The sequence below is a fragment of the Malania oleifera genome, chromosome 2 (genome assembly GCF_029873635.1).
Source record: "Malania oleifera isolate guangnan ecotype guangnan chromosome 2, ASM2987363v1, whole genome shotgun sequence".
Classification (NCBI taxonomy): Eukaryota; Viridiplantae; Streptophyta; class Magnoliopsida; order Santalales; family Ximeniaceae; genus Malania; species Malania oleifera.
This window is the reverse complement of record NC_080418.1, coordinates 23,402,321-23,416,896: the sequence shown is the minus strand read 5'-3', so window position 1 is coordinate 23,416,896 and position 14,576 is coordinate 23,402,321. Positions and strand designations below refer to the sequence as shown.

The following is a 14,576-nucleotide window of genomic DNA, read 5'->3' as shown; positions in this document are numbered from 1 at the left end:
TCAACCGGATATTTTTTTTTTCCTTGTCCTCTTTAAACCTGAATCTGATCATGAGGACAGGTTCTCATCACTACATGTAAATTGGAATCAAAGAGATGTTGGAAACCAAAATATGCAAATGAAAACAGTACTTTCCAATGAGAAAAATAGAAACTATACACTTCCCCTATCTTTATCATACTTGATTTGTTTTTAATTGTAAGCGAGCTCTACAAATCTTCAATTTTCTCCATGTACATAACTTCTAATCCCCAGCAAAATTCTCCCAACCTTTGCCATAATACTTTTACTCACATCAGCAAAAATTAAAACAGGTAACTTAACATTCAATGAAATTCCAAGGTGCCCAATATTGTAATGGGTGGGTTGATATTGATGCGAGTTGCGTTCCCCTCCGAAAACAGTTGTGATAATGTGTTGGCTTCCTTAGCAGCTGCTGCATCGCTTGCCGTCCAAATAGTAACGTGAGGCCACTGATCTTTTGAGGTTATTTTCTCTCCATCAACTGAGCCAAGCTCTACTTCCAAAACAGCCATTTTTCCCGAGAAGAGCAGAGCAATAAGGTCCACTGGGACGTTTTGATGGAGGACGGGACCATATCTGGCTACTGCCGTAACACCATGTCTTCTCCTGTGAGCAAGAGTCACATATGCCTTCATAATGTCGTTCTTCATATGTTTGTCTCTTAAGAACGCTTCAACGCTGGGGTTCTTCTCAGCCAACTTCATAGATAAAGAAGAAAGCCAATAGAAAAATCAAAAGCAGCATGGCTTGATTTAAAAACATCAGTTTTCTACAAAAAATGTACATGATGTGAACAAGTCCGACCTTTCCAATTTTCATTGGGTGTTCAAACCCTAAATAGACCATCTCATAGAACTGGTGTTCACTGATCATTGCTCTCTTCTAGTTTTTGGGCCATGGGCATTAAAATAAGAATCATTGTCCTGTCAAGACACCCAGCTTATAACCTTCTTCAGGCAACTAATCAAGTTGAGTGCCTGGTGAGAGTTCCTCCGGCCTAAACCATAGGCTAGAAATTCCCCGCTCAATAGCTAGAAAGAGCTTGTTAAAACTTTGTGAAAGAAATTCATTTTTGCAGTGCAGGAACCAATGGGAACAAAATCATAAAGTCAATAAGACTTTTTTCTCTATTTGGAACAATGATTTTGTTGTTGGACAAGCGATAAACAAATTATTTTTATTTTTATTTTTATTTTTCATCTATATCAAATTTATACTATATAAATAGTGCAAATTATTTTGCAGACAAAAATAGTATGTTTTGAATGTAAGATGTTTCTATACTATATATAGAAATATGAATAATGCAAATTAATTAGGGGGCAAATGTATCCTAAACTTTTCAAAGACAAAACATTCCTAAAAGACATAAAGTTCTATGTTTTTTATAAAATTATGAATAATGTAAAATCATTTGGGATGCAAAAATATCTTGATCTTTGAAAATAAGGCAAAATATTCTTCAAAAAAGTAAATCTCCATACTGTACATAGAAAGCAAATATAATTAAATTTTGATAAAAATTACATATTGACTGTCAACAAGTTATTCTTTGAACATAAAAGAAAAAAGTTTTAGTTTAAAAATAAAATAAACTATCTTTACACACATTATAAATTAAACTTATGATTAGGTAAACTATTTTGTGAGAAAAATCCTTATATTTAAAACCAAAATTAGATAATAATATATTTTTAAAATATAATTTGGATAAATTAAATGTTTAAACTTGAAGAAACTTGATTTGCTAAAAAATAAAATTAACAAGCAATTTGTACACATATAATAAAATTACGATATTTTGAAGACAATATTATTATCTTGACAAAAATATTTCTAGGAAAGCTAAATTAATGAAAAATTAAACCAATTTACATTTAAAATATTTATTTTAAATAGGTTAGGATTGGAACCTAAAAAAATCTATTTGATTAAAAAATAAAATAGTATTCTTATAAATCTTATATAAAGGCATATCTCAAAGTAATAGGTAAGTTTCTCCAGCGCTTTCTAAAATTATCGTAAAGTGTCTAATACCATCTTTTTGGATTATGCACCGGGTATCCACGTGTCCGTTTTACGGTCCACGTGACTAATCTTGTGTCCCTTGAAATTGACCCCACAACTCCAAAAGAAGGGTAAATTCAGGAGTTTACGGGCGGAAACGAACATGTGTCTAATACCATCTTGACAATAGCATAAATTTAAAACATAATTTTAGAAATAAAGTTACAGGCTTAGAAACACTCCCAAATAATTATTAAAATTTCAAAAAACTCATCGATTGATCATTAAGTAAACAAAAATTAACAATTATAAAGTTTTTAATAGCACATGACAATTTAGAAAATACATTAATTATTAAATTTTCATTGGAAGAAGTCATTTTTTAATATTATTTTAAAAATAAAAATAATAAGAATAATGTATATGTATTATTGAATTTTTATTTATAATGTTATAAAAATATGAAAATTTAATATTTCTCATAATTTTAATTAGAGCAATCCTGTCATATATATAAATATAATTTTTTATTGATTCGGTTTTTACGTGGTGTCAATATCTCATGTTTGTGTTTGTATTTTATAGTTTGAAATTAAATATAATTTTTTTTTATAAATTTGAATACTCATACTTAAATATTTGTAAATTAAATTATGATAATATATTATTACTTTTTTTTAACAATATATCAATATTTTATTAACAATTTTAAGAATATTATACACAATATTATTTAAATACAATCATGTGCAATGCTCGTGATATGTTTACTAGTACTATTAAAAATAAAAACCTGTTCTAATATAACAAAATTAAGAAAAATCAAATGTTTGATGTGTGAAATAAGAATTTCATTTTATAATATATATTACTTTTGCTCACTTTTATTGATAACCAAACAAGAAAAATTGGAAGCCTCCATACTTTTTCTTTTGACGATGCTTTCTAACTTCCAAATGGAGCCTAGGGCTTTGGTCAATATCTCATGCATGTGAAGATACTCTCAGAATAATAGATGGGAAAGAAGTACACTACTTACATTGTTAAGGAGACTTTGGATATCTATAATGGGTAGATTGATGGCTGCAAAAACAACATTTCCGAACTTTTTCTTCTCAATATTGGTTGTGAATTTACCCTTTGCAATAGTTCTCAGCTGTTCCAGCACTTGCTCTACAGCAGATTCAAATGGTACCTAGAAACATGGAAATTATTTGTTCAATGACCAAATTTTTTTCAATACTAGAAACAGTAAGTGCCCGCTATGTGGGTTGGAGGATTTCAGAAATAGTTCACATAGTAAGTTTCTTGAACGATCACTTCATCTAGTAATTTTCAAGATATTGATGTTGTATACTCAAGGAAGAAAAGGAAACTAAATATTGTGCAATTATGTTGGTTTACCAAAATGTTGGAGTTTGAAGGCACAAACAGTAGATACTCAACCTGGATAGAATTAAGATACTCAGAATTGCCCAATATTATATCCTGCAACTTCCTCTCCCATTTAGCCCAGCACTTCCGATATGATCCGTTGAGGGACTCCAAACTAGTTGAGAATAACAAATAGAAATATAAGATGTGTGGACTGAAAGACCAAGAACAATAAGAAGAGGAAGAGCAATTTAAGTTTGCATCATTGAGCACTTAGAATGAAACTTAAGACAAAAAAGAATGAAACTTAAGACAAAAACTATGGCACTACACTAAGTTAAGATATATCAATTATGTTAATTCTGATTTAGTCATCAATTGACAGTAAATTATGCAAAATACAGACATTTCATTCTAAATAGAAAAAATCATTTATAAAATATAATATTTATTTTTGTTTCATAATAAAAAGTTGAATTGCATGAGAAAATTCTATAATTATATTGAGTATATGCAACTGATGAAAGCCATGAAATAAATTTATCTTTCGAAAAAATATTTTTCTTTCTTGCTCCGGCTCAAAATCTTTCCTAAAGCATTTTTTAGAAGGACTAACAATTTAAAAGTGCTTTTTCTTAATAGAAAAATCTGATCGAAGTGGCAGAACATTTTATGTTCCAACAGGAAATCTATGGCTACTGACTGCAAAAGCCACTGAAGTTCCATTGAGCAATCCTTGATGCTGAATCGTAATGGAAAGAATTTCACAGATTCCAATGCTTTTAATTAATTATAAGTAGAGTGTTTGTTGATCCACACAAGATAGATATGCAAGGGAAAACATTCCGTGTGATGATTTTGTGATAGCAAGTATGCAGCGAGTGGAAGGCACATATTTGACACTTGAGGGAAGCACCAATGTGCAAGGTGTGCGCCTCGTGGGCACCCCACACTTTGGTGTCTGTGAGTCTTACGTAATTTGAGCCTTCAGGCAGCACCTTACAAGTAATTCTCCCTAGGTGAGCTTGAGATTTTTCATAATGCTAACTTTTTTTTATCTGTTGACAGGCATTTCATTATGATGATTTTTTACACTTAAGAAGGCAATCTAAAATTTTCAAAAATAATACGCAGTTTTTCCAATTATGCTCCCTTCAATGCACCACAAATTCCAAAGAACTCAAATCAAAAGATGCACATGTAAAGCTATCTGGGGAAGTGGTAATTTGTTATGTTTTATATCTTACTAGGTTTTCTGATTTTCCTTTTATTTTACACACTGTCCAAATGATCAAAAGTACAAGTTTTCACAATCGTGGTAGCAGAAAGTGAGGACAGTCTCAAACATAAGAAAATATAAAGATTCACTATAAGCACGGTATGCTAATAACAATCTATTACAAACCGTCCATGTCTCTCATTGTGAAGCTTGTAAAGATTTATTCCTTCCTCCAAAGTGGATCTAATGGATTCAGGCATTGGACTCCTGCATAAGAAATAAATACAGAGCAAAGTAGTTAGCCCATTGCATTCCCATTTAAACGTACTCTGGCACCTCTTAATCATTGCTTCATTGTCAAGCATATTCTATTCTAACTTCGAGAAATATAACTATAAAAATTTGCCAATTTATTAATTTTTTGTTGATATCATTCCATATCCTTCCCCTTACCCTCGCAAAGCAGGGAGCCTTATGGCCTAAGGATGCCCTTTTATATCATTCCATATCCTTCCACTTGGTCATGATGCTATTGGACTCACTCTCAGGTTTCTCATTTTTTGTTTTCAGGTGAAATATATAATTTGCCATAGAGAGTTTTTAAGTGGACCAATGGATAGGAGATGCTCCATTTTTTAGCTTTCCTTGTCTTCATCATTGTTCTAATCATCATAATTCTATTGTTCCAATTTTTTTTTTTAATTTGTTTTGTTTTGTTCTTTGATTTTTTTTAATCTTTTTTTGGGGATCTTTGAAGGGAGTATTGTTTCTTGGAATTTCCCTCTCTCTCAAAGATATATGACAAAACATAGCCTACTGTCAAATTAGGATATAATTGTATGCATGATCAAAATAATAATGGTAATAATTGGCAATAATTATACTAATAATAATGACAAATCACATTGCTAGCCTAATCCCTACTTAAGCTTTTGGGACAAAGTGGTAACATAACAAGGTGTCTTGGTATCAAAGGTCTACTTATGTGATGGTCTTGAGTTTGAACTTTGCTATGATAACCATACCTTTGAGGCCATAGTAAATTTAAATTACTCTGATAAATTTGCATGGGTTTTGCTTTATTTTTGCATTGAACAATTTCATATTAATCATGTTCATTAATTAAGTTAGTTTATTTTATGTTGGAAATTCCATTCAATCTATTAGTGGTAGGAGGAGCTTAGATAAAACAACAACAAAACTAAGCCTTAAGTCCCACTAGGTGGGCTCATGTTGGGGATGTAGCTCATATTCAGAGCGGATCACATGTACCGGAGAGAGTTACGTGAAGCAAGGGACAATTGCATGAGAAGAGTTTTCAGGTAGGGCCTGGGCCTTGGCTCAGGCTCAATACAAAACCGTCGATGGTTTGGTCAAACCGTCGACGATTTTCGTCGGCATAGTTCACGTATTTTGAATATGGGGGCTTGTAGATTGGGCTTATTTGGGGGTTTCTCTTTCCGGGGGATCACTATAGATGTAGTTTAGTTTTACTAAAAGTCTTCTATAGGCATTAGATTGTTAAGTGTAAACTTTGACATTGATCATAGTGAAACCGAGGTTGCTGCTCCTGTGGACATAGGCTATTGTTGAACCACATAAATCTTGTGCGTTCTAGTTGTGTTTTTGATTCTTCTTATTATTGTTTGATTGCTTCTTGAGTGTATTTCATCATTGAATGATTGCATTAGTGGTTGTTGGTTCATTCGTGATTGATTGTGTGCTTCCGCTGCATGTGTTCAGGTTGAACGGGAACTAGATTCTAGTTGAACTTGAATTAGAATTCAACTTGAACAGGGAACTAGAATCAACAAGTGGTATCAGAGCTATTGTTTCTACAATGGCTGGGGTCTCTTTGATTAAGTTCAATGTGAACAAGTTCGACAAAATTTTGTGCTTTGATAACGAAGGGTGAAAGATGTACTAGTGCAACAAGGGATGGTGAAGGTGTTATACGGAAAGAAGCTGGACGACATGAATAACGTATGTTGGAAGGAGCTTGAAGCAAAAACGGTTTCTACGATCAGGTCATGTCTAGCCGATGACATGTTGGGCAGTGGTTTGGCTGAAATTGGAGCGCCGATACATGTCCAAGTCGATTTCGAACAAGCTGTATTTTAAGCAAAGGCTTCATGGGCTTAAGATGGCGGAGGGTTTAGACTTGACTCAGCACATCAACATATTTAATCAGATAATTAGTGATCTGGGGCGAGATGATGTGAAGTTCGAGGAGGAGGACAAGGCGTTGATGCTGTTGAACTCCCTACCTACGTCGCCTACATACGAGAATCTGGTTACAGCACTGACTTGAGGATAAAAAACCCTAGAGTTGGATGACATCATGAGTGCATTGCAAAGGTTCCATTAAAGGAAGAAGGCTAGCGATAAGGGTTCACATGGTGAAGGGCTCGTGGCGAAGGGTAATCAGGATCGTGGGAGAGGCAAATCTTGGAGTGGATTGAGTGATAATAAAATCAGTCTAGGAGGAAGAAGGATGTTAATTGTTTTAAGTGCGGGAAATTAGGGCACATAAAAACGGCATGTCCGGAGTGGGAGAAGGGAAAGGAAAAAGCTCAAGGAGGTTTGTCAAAATCTGTGAATGTAGTTGAAGAAGGGGACTTGGGGAGGAGTGATGGTGAGATGCTTACTGTTTCATCAGGTTCAGAACATCTCACGGGTTTTTGGATCCTAGACTCGGGATGTTTTTTTTCACATGATGCCCAACAAAGCCTGATTTACCACTTATAGATTGGTGAGTCCTAGTTTCGTTCTGATGGGAACCGGTGCAGTTTGCTAAGTTATCGGAATGGGGGATATTAGGATCAAGATGTATGACGGTGTGGTAAGGACGTTGTGTGGGGTAAGGTATGTACCTAATCTATGGAAGAACGTGATAACATTGGGTGCTTTGGATTGTAACGAGTATAGTTACAAGTTCAAAGGCGGGATGATGATGGTGTGTGATGGCGTATTGATGGTGATGAAGGGGCAGAGGATAGCAAGGAATCTTTATGCACTGCAGGGTAATACAGTTGTACATGGAGCTGTAGCTGAGAGTTCTGAGTCAAGAAATACTGTCTTGTGTAATGCAACCACACACAAAACGGTGGGTTTTTTTAACTACGTTGGTACGGATGCTTGGGGACCGATGAGGGCAGCATCACGGTTTGGATATGGGTATTTCATGAGGTTATCACGAAAGGTCTGGGGGTATCTCATGTTGCACAAGTTGGAGTCATTTGCCAGGTATAACTTGTGGTTGAGGTGGAGTACCAGATCGGGAGAGAGTTCCTCAGGTCAAATATTTGTTCTGAGTACGCTGGTGTTCAAGGAGTTTTGTGAGCAGGGCATGGTGTATGTAGGATTTGCAAGGGACTTCTTGGTGAAGTCAGCGAGTATGACGTGTTTCTCGGTTAATCGATCGCCAAAGGAATCACTAGATAGGAGAGTTGCATGAGAGGCTTGAACTGGTTATGCGGTAGACTTTGAAGGTCCAGCCATGCATGTTTCTAGTGAGGTGGGATCTAGGCTTGGTATGATGTCAAGACGGTGCATCTTTCTAGTCTATAAGAAAGATAGGTTCAAGTTGGATGATCCAATGGCAAACAGGGTGGCAATTGGTGGAGACATGACTTTAGGTGTTAAAGCCGTGAGACAACGTACTTAGGTAGATGAAGAGAAACGGGTACCAAAAAGCTGCAGTAGTACCAATGAACATGTTATGCAGATGGAGTTGGAGACTCAGGGAAGGAGTGCAGAGAGTTCTAACTCAAGAGACTTGCAGTATTACAAGATAAATTGGAGCAAAAAGGAGATTGTGATGCAGGTGGAGTTTCAGTCTCAGGGTAGAAATGCAAGGAGTTCAAACTCGGGAGACTAGCAAGATCACAATGGGCTTAGAGGCACTATCAGGCCACCGCTCAGGTGTGATTCAATGTCTTATGCAACCATTACTACCAGGAAGGATCCTACTATCTTTCAGGAGGCAGTGCATGGCCAGAAGAAGGGTAGGTGGACAAGTGCCATGGTGGAGGAGATGGAGGTACTATATAAGAATCAGACGAGGGAGTTGGTGGTCCTCCCAGAGAGGGAGAGAGAGATAGCTTGTGAGTGGGCAAGTATATTGTTGTTTTATGTGAGTGACATGCTGATTGTTGGAAAGGTTCTGACTGAGGTAAATCAGTCGGAGACTTTGTTGAGAAAGGAAGTTGACATGAACGTGTTGAGTGTTGCCAAGATTATTCTTGGGTTGGAGATTCGCAAGAGTAAAGTTACAGGAAGATTGGGATTATCTCAGGATGATTTTGTAGCCGCGGAGAGATTGTTCTTATCTCAAGGTGGCTGTGTGGACAAAACTATATAGAGATTGTGGTTATATCAGTGTGGTTTTCAGGTGTTGGTGAGGTTTAGCATGGTTGATGTTAAATCAGTTACCGGTGCACTGTTGGCGAATCTAAGAAAACAATCCACCGCTCAGTACTTAAGGACGGATGGTTGTGTTTGGGTTGTGTCAAAGGTTTCCTACGCTAGTACAGTTGGGTACATCGGCGGGCAACAGAGGGTTCCGTTAGTTGTGAGGTTCGCAGATGGAGACTACATAGGGGGTTTGGATGATAGGAGGCTTGCAACGGGGCACATTGTGGGAAAGCCTAATTGTTGGAAGTCCGGGGTACAGTCTCAGGGTGCTCTGGTTACAACTAGATCGGAGTTCTTAACAGAGACCGAGGCTGCCAAGGTAGCATTGTGGTTTATAGGATTGTTCAAGGAGCTGAGTGTTCAGCTAGGTGGAGTTCCTATTGCCACAGTCAAGTTCAAGCGTGGCTTGGGCTTGGTTTGCATTTCCAGGTGTTAGAGGGAGAGGTAGGTCCCGATCTATAGGTTCGGGTAAAGCAGCGGTTATCCTTTCAGATTTCCAAGGTGGTGAATATTTGCCAAGGTGAAGATTGTTGGGGATGTGGCTCATATTCAGAGCGGATCACATGTATCGGAAAGAACTACCTGAAGCGAGTGACAATTGCAGGAGCGGATCACATGTATCGGAAAGAACTTCGGGGGCTTGTAGATCGGGCTTATCTGGGGGTTTTAACTCTGGGGGATCACTATAGATGTAGTTTAGTTTTACTAGAACTTTTCTATAGGCATTAGATTGTTATATAAATAATCTAGTAACCAAAAAATGTAAGTTTTGACATTGATCATAGTGAAATCGAGGTTGCTGCTCTCATGGACGTAGGCTATTGCCGAACCACGTAAATCTTGTGCATTGTAGTTGTGTTTTTGATTCTTCTTATTACTGTTTGATTGCTTCTTGAGTGTATTTCATCATCGAGTGATTGCATTAGTGGTTGTTGGTTCGTTCGTGATTGATTGTGTGCTTCTGGTGCATGTGTTCAAGTTGAATGGGAACTAGAATTCTAGTTCAACTAGAATTGAAGTTAAACTTGAACTAGAATTCAACTTGAACAGGGAACTAGAATCAACAATTCGGCTATATGAATCATTTTCTGCCAATTTATGCAATCATGGACCATTTCTTCTAACAAATTCAGGGGTATTTTTTACTCACTATCTCATTCCAAGTTATTGTAGCCTACCCCTACCACTTTCGTTGCCCCTCGTAGTAACTAATTCACTCTTCCTTACTGGCGCACTATGTGGCCTATGTTGCAAGTGCCCAAACTATCTAAGTTGTCCCTCTCTTATCATATCTTCTATAGGAACTACACCTAACTTACCTCGAATATGTTCATTTCTTAATTTATATTTACTCATCATTTTAAGCATTCTTATCTCGACAACTTTTACTTTTTGGATATTCTGTTTCTTCATCGCCCGACATTCTGATCCAAATAGTATAGCTAGTCTAGCCGTCGTATAAACCTTCCCTTTTAATTTTAATGGTATTCTACGATCACAAAGCACAATTGAAGCATTTCTCCATTTTACCCAACCTGCTTTAACTATGCATTACATCCTATTCAATTTTTCCTTCAGCTTGCATAATAAATCTAAGGTATTGAAATCTACAAGCTCTATTTATTTCTTCATTATCAAGCTCATGGAAGACTGGGTTGTAGGCAATATGAATGACAACTTGATTATCGCACATAAGCTCCATAAATGGAGAATGTTGAAAACCCATTTTTAAAATTTTTTCAACATGTTCTTTAGCTAAACAAGTTCACATGTAGTGTGAGCCATGACCCTATACTCTAACTTAGCGCTTGACTTGGCCGCCACAATTTGTTCTTACTCCTACAAGGAACCAAATTTCCACCAACAAAGATATAGTACCTAGTTTTGGATCTTCTGTCGAAAGGTGACCCGACCCATCTACATCAGTATATCCCTAAATATAAGTGTGACCTCCTGGGTTGGGCAAAAAATCACCCATATCTAGGACTAGCTTACTGTAAGGATCTTAGGTGTATCAACTATCAATTGTATTGAATCCCTTCTATATGAGGGTTCTTCTCATTATATAGCAATGTTTGAGCTAATTAAATGGCAGTTACATGGCTGCAGATAATTGCATGGTAATTATAGCTATAATACAAGAATCATGCCATAAATAGATAGGCTAATTGTAGGCTAATTATGGCTTGATATAATCTGACTGACATCAACGTGTTTGGATCCCAATAGTCCAATCTTATATAAAAGATCAAGAACATACTTCCTCTATGATAAGACGGTTCTAGTATGAGATCTTGATACTTCTATACTTAAGAAATACTTCAATGGTCTCAAATCCTTTGTTTGAAACTTAGTCTGCATGAAATGTTTTAGGCTCAAGATACCTTGATCATAACACTAGTAATCACAATATCATCCATATACACAATAAGCAGAATACTTCCAGATGAAGTATGACAATAAAATACATAATGATCTATTGCGCAGCATTGAAGGCCAAACTCAAGTACTACATCACTAATCCACCAAACCATGCCCAACAAGATTGTTTTAAATCGTATAGTGATATCTTGAGCCAACACACTAAGCTTGACGACTCCTGAGCAACAAACCTAGGTGGTCGCTCCATATCGACCTCCTCTTGAAGATCACCATGTAGGAAAGCATTCTTCACGTCTAACTGGTGTAAAGGCTAGTGATAGGTGGTGGCAAAGGAGATGAACAAACATACTGAGACAAGTTTGGCGATAGGGGAGAATGTGTTTGAATAGTCCAAGCCATACACCAGAGAATATCCCTTAGCAACAAAAGATAGGCCTTTAATCGAGCCATGGAAGAGCCATGGAACCATCTGGATTGACTTTCACAGTGTACACCTAATTACAACCAATCATAGACTTATCAGGTTGAAGACATACCAATTCCCAAGTATCATTATCCTATAGAGAATGCATCTATTCTATCATTGCATTCCTTCACCCAAAATGGGATAGGGCTTTTGAAATAGACTGTTGGCCTTTTGAGTCTGATCTCTATTTTGATGCTGACAAAGCACTAGTATCTTATGTGTGCAATTAGTGTATGAACAGGTTTACATGACAGCATGAACATAAGATATAGGAGAAAAGGAAGCGTGGACGGAACTTAAAGCTCACATCATTCGGCGTTTTCCATCCACAAGAGCAAAAGATGAAGAAGACCAATGGATAGGAGATGCTCCATTTTTTAGCTTTCCTTGTCTTTATCATTGTTCTAATCATTATAATTCTCTTGTTCCAATTTTTTTTTTTAATTTGTTTTGTTTTATTTTGTTTTGTTCTTTGATTTTTTTTAATCTTTTTTTGGGGATCTTTGAAGGGAGTATTGTTTCCTGGAATTTCCCTCTCTCACAAAGATATATGAAAAAAGAAGAAGAAGAAGAAGACGTTTATTTTTTTATTGTTGTAAATGCATTTAGTACTTAAGTTTTGGTATGTAATAATGCATTGCATGCATGATGTGAATGTAAGCTCAAAAGACCATAGAATGACCATAGGAAACAAAACCTTTGTAAGATAAAATGCCATAGCTTATTCACACATGGTTGAATAAGTTTAGAGATTAAAACAGGGTAAATATGCATTTTTAAAGAGCCCCGGTTGACCAAACTTTCTAAGTTCAAATCAACTCGGCTGATAGACGAATATTTGTTAGATATTTTAAAGAGGTCGGGCAACCGTCCTGATTAACACATATATTCCCCGGGCGCCTGAAACCATATCCCACTTGGACTCATTTGCCTTGGCAGACCGGCCTTCATGGTCTAAAGTTGACTGGCCCACCGAGCTTAACCATTTGGGTAACCTAATCCTAGGCTGGGCGACCAAACCTACTAAGGTTTGGGAAATCGCCCTGGCTCAGCCGACCGACACAGTGTTCGGCCAACCGAACCCTCAAAATCATTCAAAATTAATGTGTTTGTTCGGGCGACCGGCACATGGCTCCGGGCAACTGAACGTCTCGGGTTGGTGCATTTTTACCACGATAAATAGGGATTAATTTTTATTAATCTTTTTCCAAAATGACCGCCATATTCCCAACGGTATTATTTTTGAGGATATCTATATGTACCCCCTCATTATTCAATTTTAAGAGAGAGATTAGAGAGAAAATCCTCCCAAATTATTTTTGTTCCTTATTCATTTTTACTCTCTTTTAATCATTCTTTTGATAAATTTTGTATTGAAAGAGAGCATTCATTTTTATTTGGGCATTTGTTATTCAAAGCACTCACTCTCTCTACTTGATCTTGATTTTGAAAAAAATATTTTTGAGAGTTGGTTTTTAGTTTCTCCCACATATTTCATTTGATAAATATCTTTGGGAGATAGCTTTCTTTAGCTTGTGAATCTTTGCATTTTGGTTGCAAGATTCAAAGGCTTGATTTTGTGCTTATTGCAAAAATATCTTTAAGAAGCAAATCTTTTTTATCTCCTATACTTTTATTACTGAAAAATCGTTTGTGTAAAGATAATATCATTTGAGGATTAGATCTTTGAAAATCATTGATTAAAATTTTCTTATCAAAGATCATATACATTTATTTGGGCATAAATTGATTTGAGTACAAAATCCTAGGTTCTCCTATTTTTATTGAAATATATTTTTGGCGAAACATTTACTCGGGGTTAAATCTTTGAAGTGCTTATGATCATAAATACTTTTATTCAAAGATTGAAAAATTATTTTGAGAAAATCACACACTCACACTGAGCTTTTATTTCATATCATACGTGCGTGTATTTGAGCTTTAGTGTGTACACATCTGCTTGTTGAGAAGCATTTCTTTGTACAAAACTTCATATTTGTTGTATTCCTGACGTGTGGTCGGAAGAGGGAGACTCGCCCTGTAAAGAGTCCCAAATTGCTCAAACTCGGATAGGAGAGCACCGGATTAGTTCAGACTCGGTTAAAAGAACTAGGTGCATCATCCTGTAAGGTGTTGTAAACGGTGTCGCTCCACCCATAAGTGAGCAAAGGTGGTGAATCCTCTTGCTTGTGAGCTTGAGGCGGGGACGTAGGTAGTATGGCCGAACTCCGATATCATATCTTGTGTCTTTCCTTTCCTTGCGCATTTTAATTTCCACATTTAAATTTACGCACTTGAATGCTTTATTTAATTTGTTATATCTTGTTTTAAATATTTGCATACTTGATCTATTTGGGGGAATTGTGAATGCTTAGACAAACCCTAGGTTTGTGTAATACTGCTGTCATCTGATTTAACATAGGAGAAAATTTTTAAATACCCAATTTACCCCCCCTCTTGGGAATACACCAATTCCAACATAGACTTTGGAAGAGCAATAGAAGATAGAGTATTGACAAAATAGTAGTATAAGGGTAGCAAGAAATCATAAGAAACAAAATTAGAGATTGGATGTTGGGTACAAGTGCAATTAACTTTTTGAACTAGAATAGGAGGATCAACCAGTTGGGGAAGAGGATAATTTGACGAGGGATTTGGAGGTGTAGAAGTCAAAGTTGGAGAAGGCTC

At 36.3% G+C, this 14,576-nt stretch overlaps 1 protein-coding gene across 1 annotated transcript in view; it reads right to left on the bottom strand.

Moving 5' to 3' along the window:
• Positions 1–113: 113 nt before the first annotated feature.
• Positions 114–14,576, bottom strand: part of LOC131149844 (tRNA ligase 1-like) — a 160,916-nt gene continuing 146,453 nt past the window's right edge. Inside the window, exons 24-27 of the mRNA XM_058100609.1 lie at positions 4,811–4,891; positions 3,478–3,580; positions 3,071–3,226; positions 114–722 (exon numbers count right to left, since the gene is read on the bottom strand). Of these exons, the coding sequence (XP_057956592.1) occupies positions 327–722; positions 3,071–3,226; positions 3,478–3,580; positions 4,811–4,891 (736 nt within the window). The 3' untranslated portion in view covers positions 114–326. The remainder of the gene's footprint in view (positions 723–3,070; positions 3,227–3,477; positions 3,581–4,810; positions 4,892–14,576) is intronic.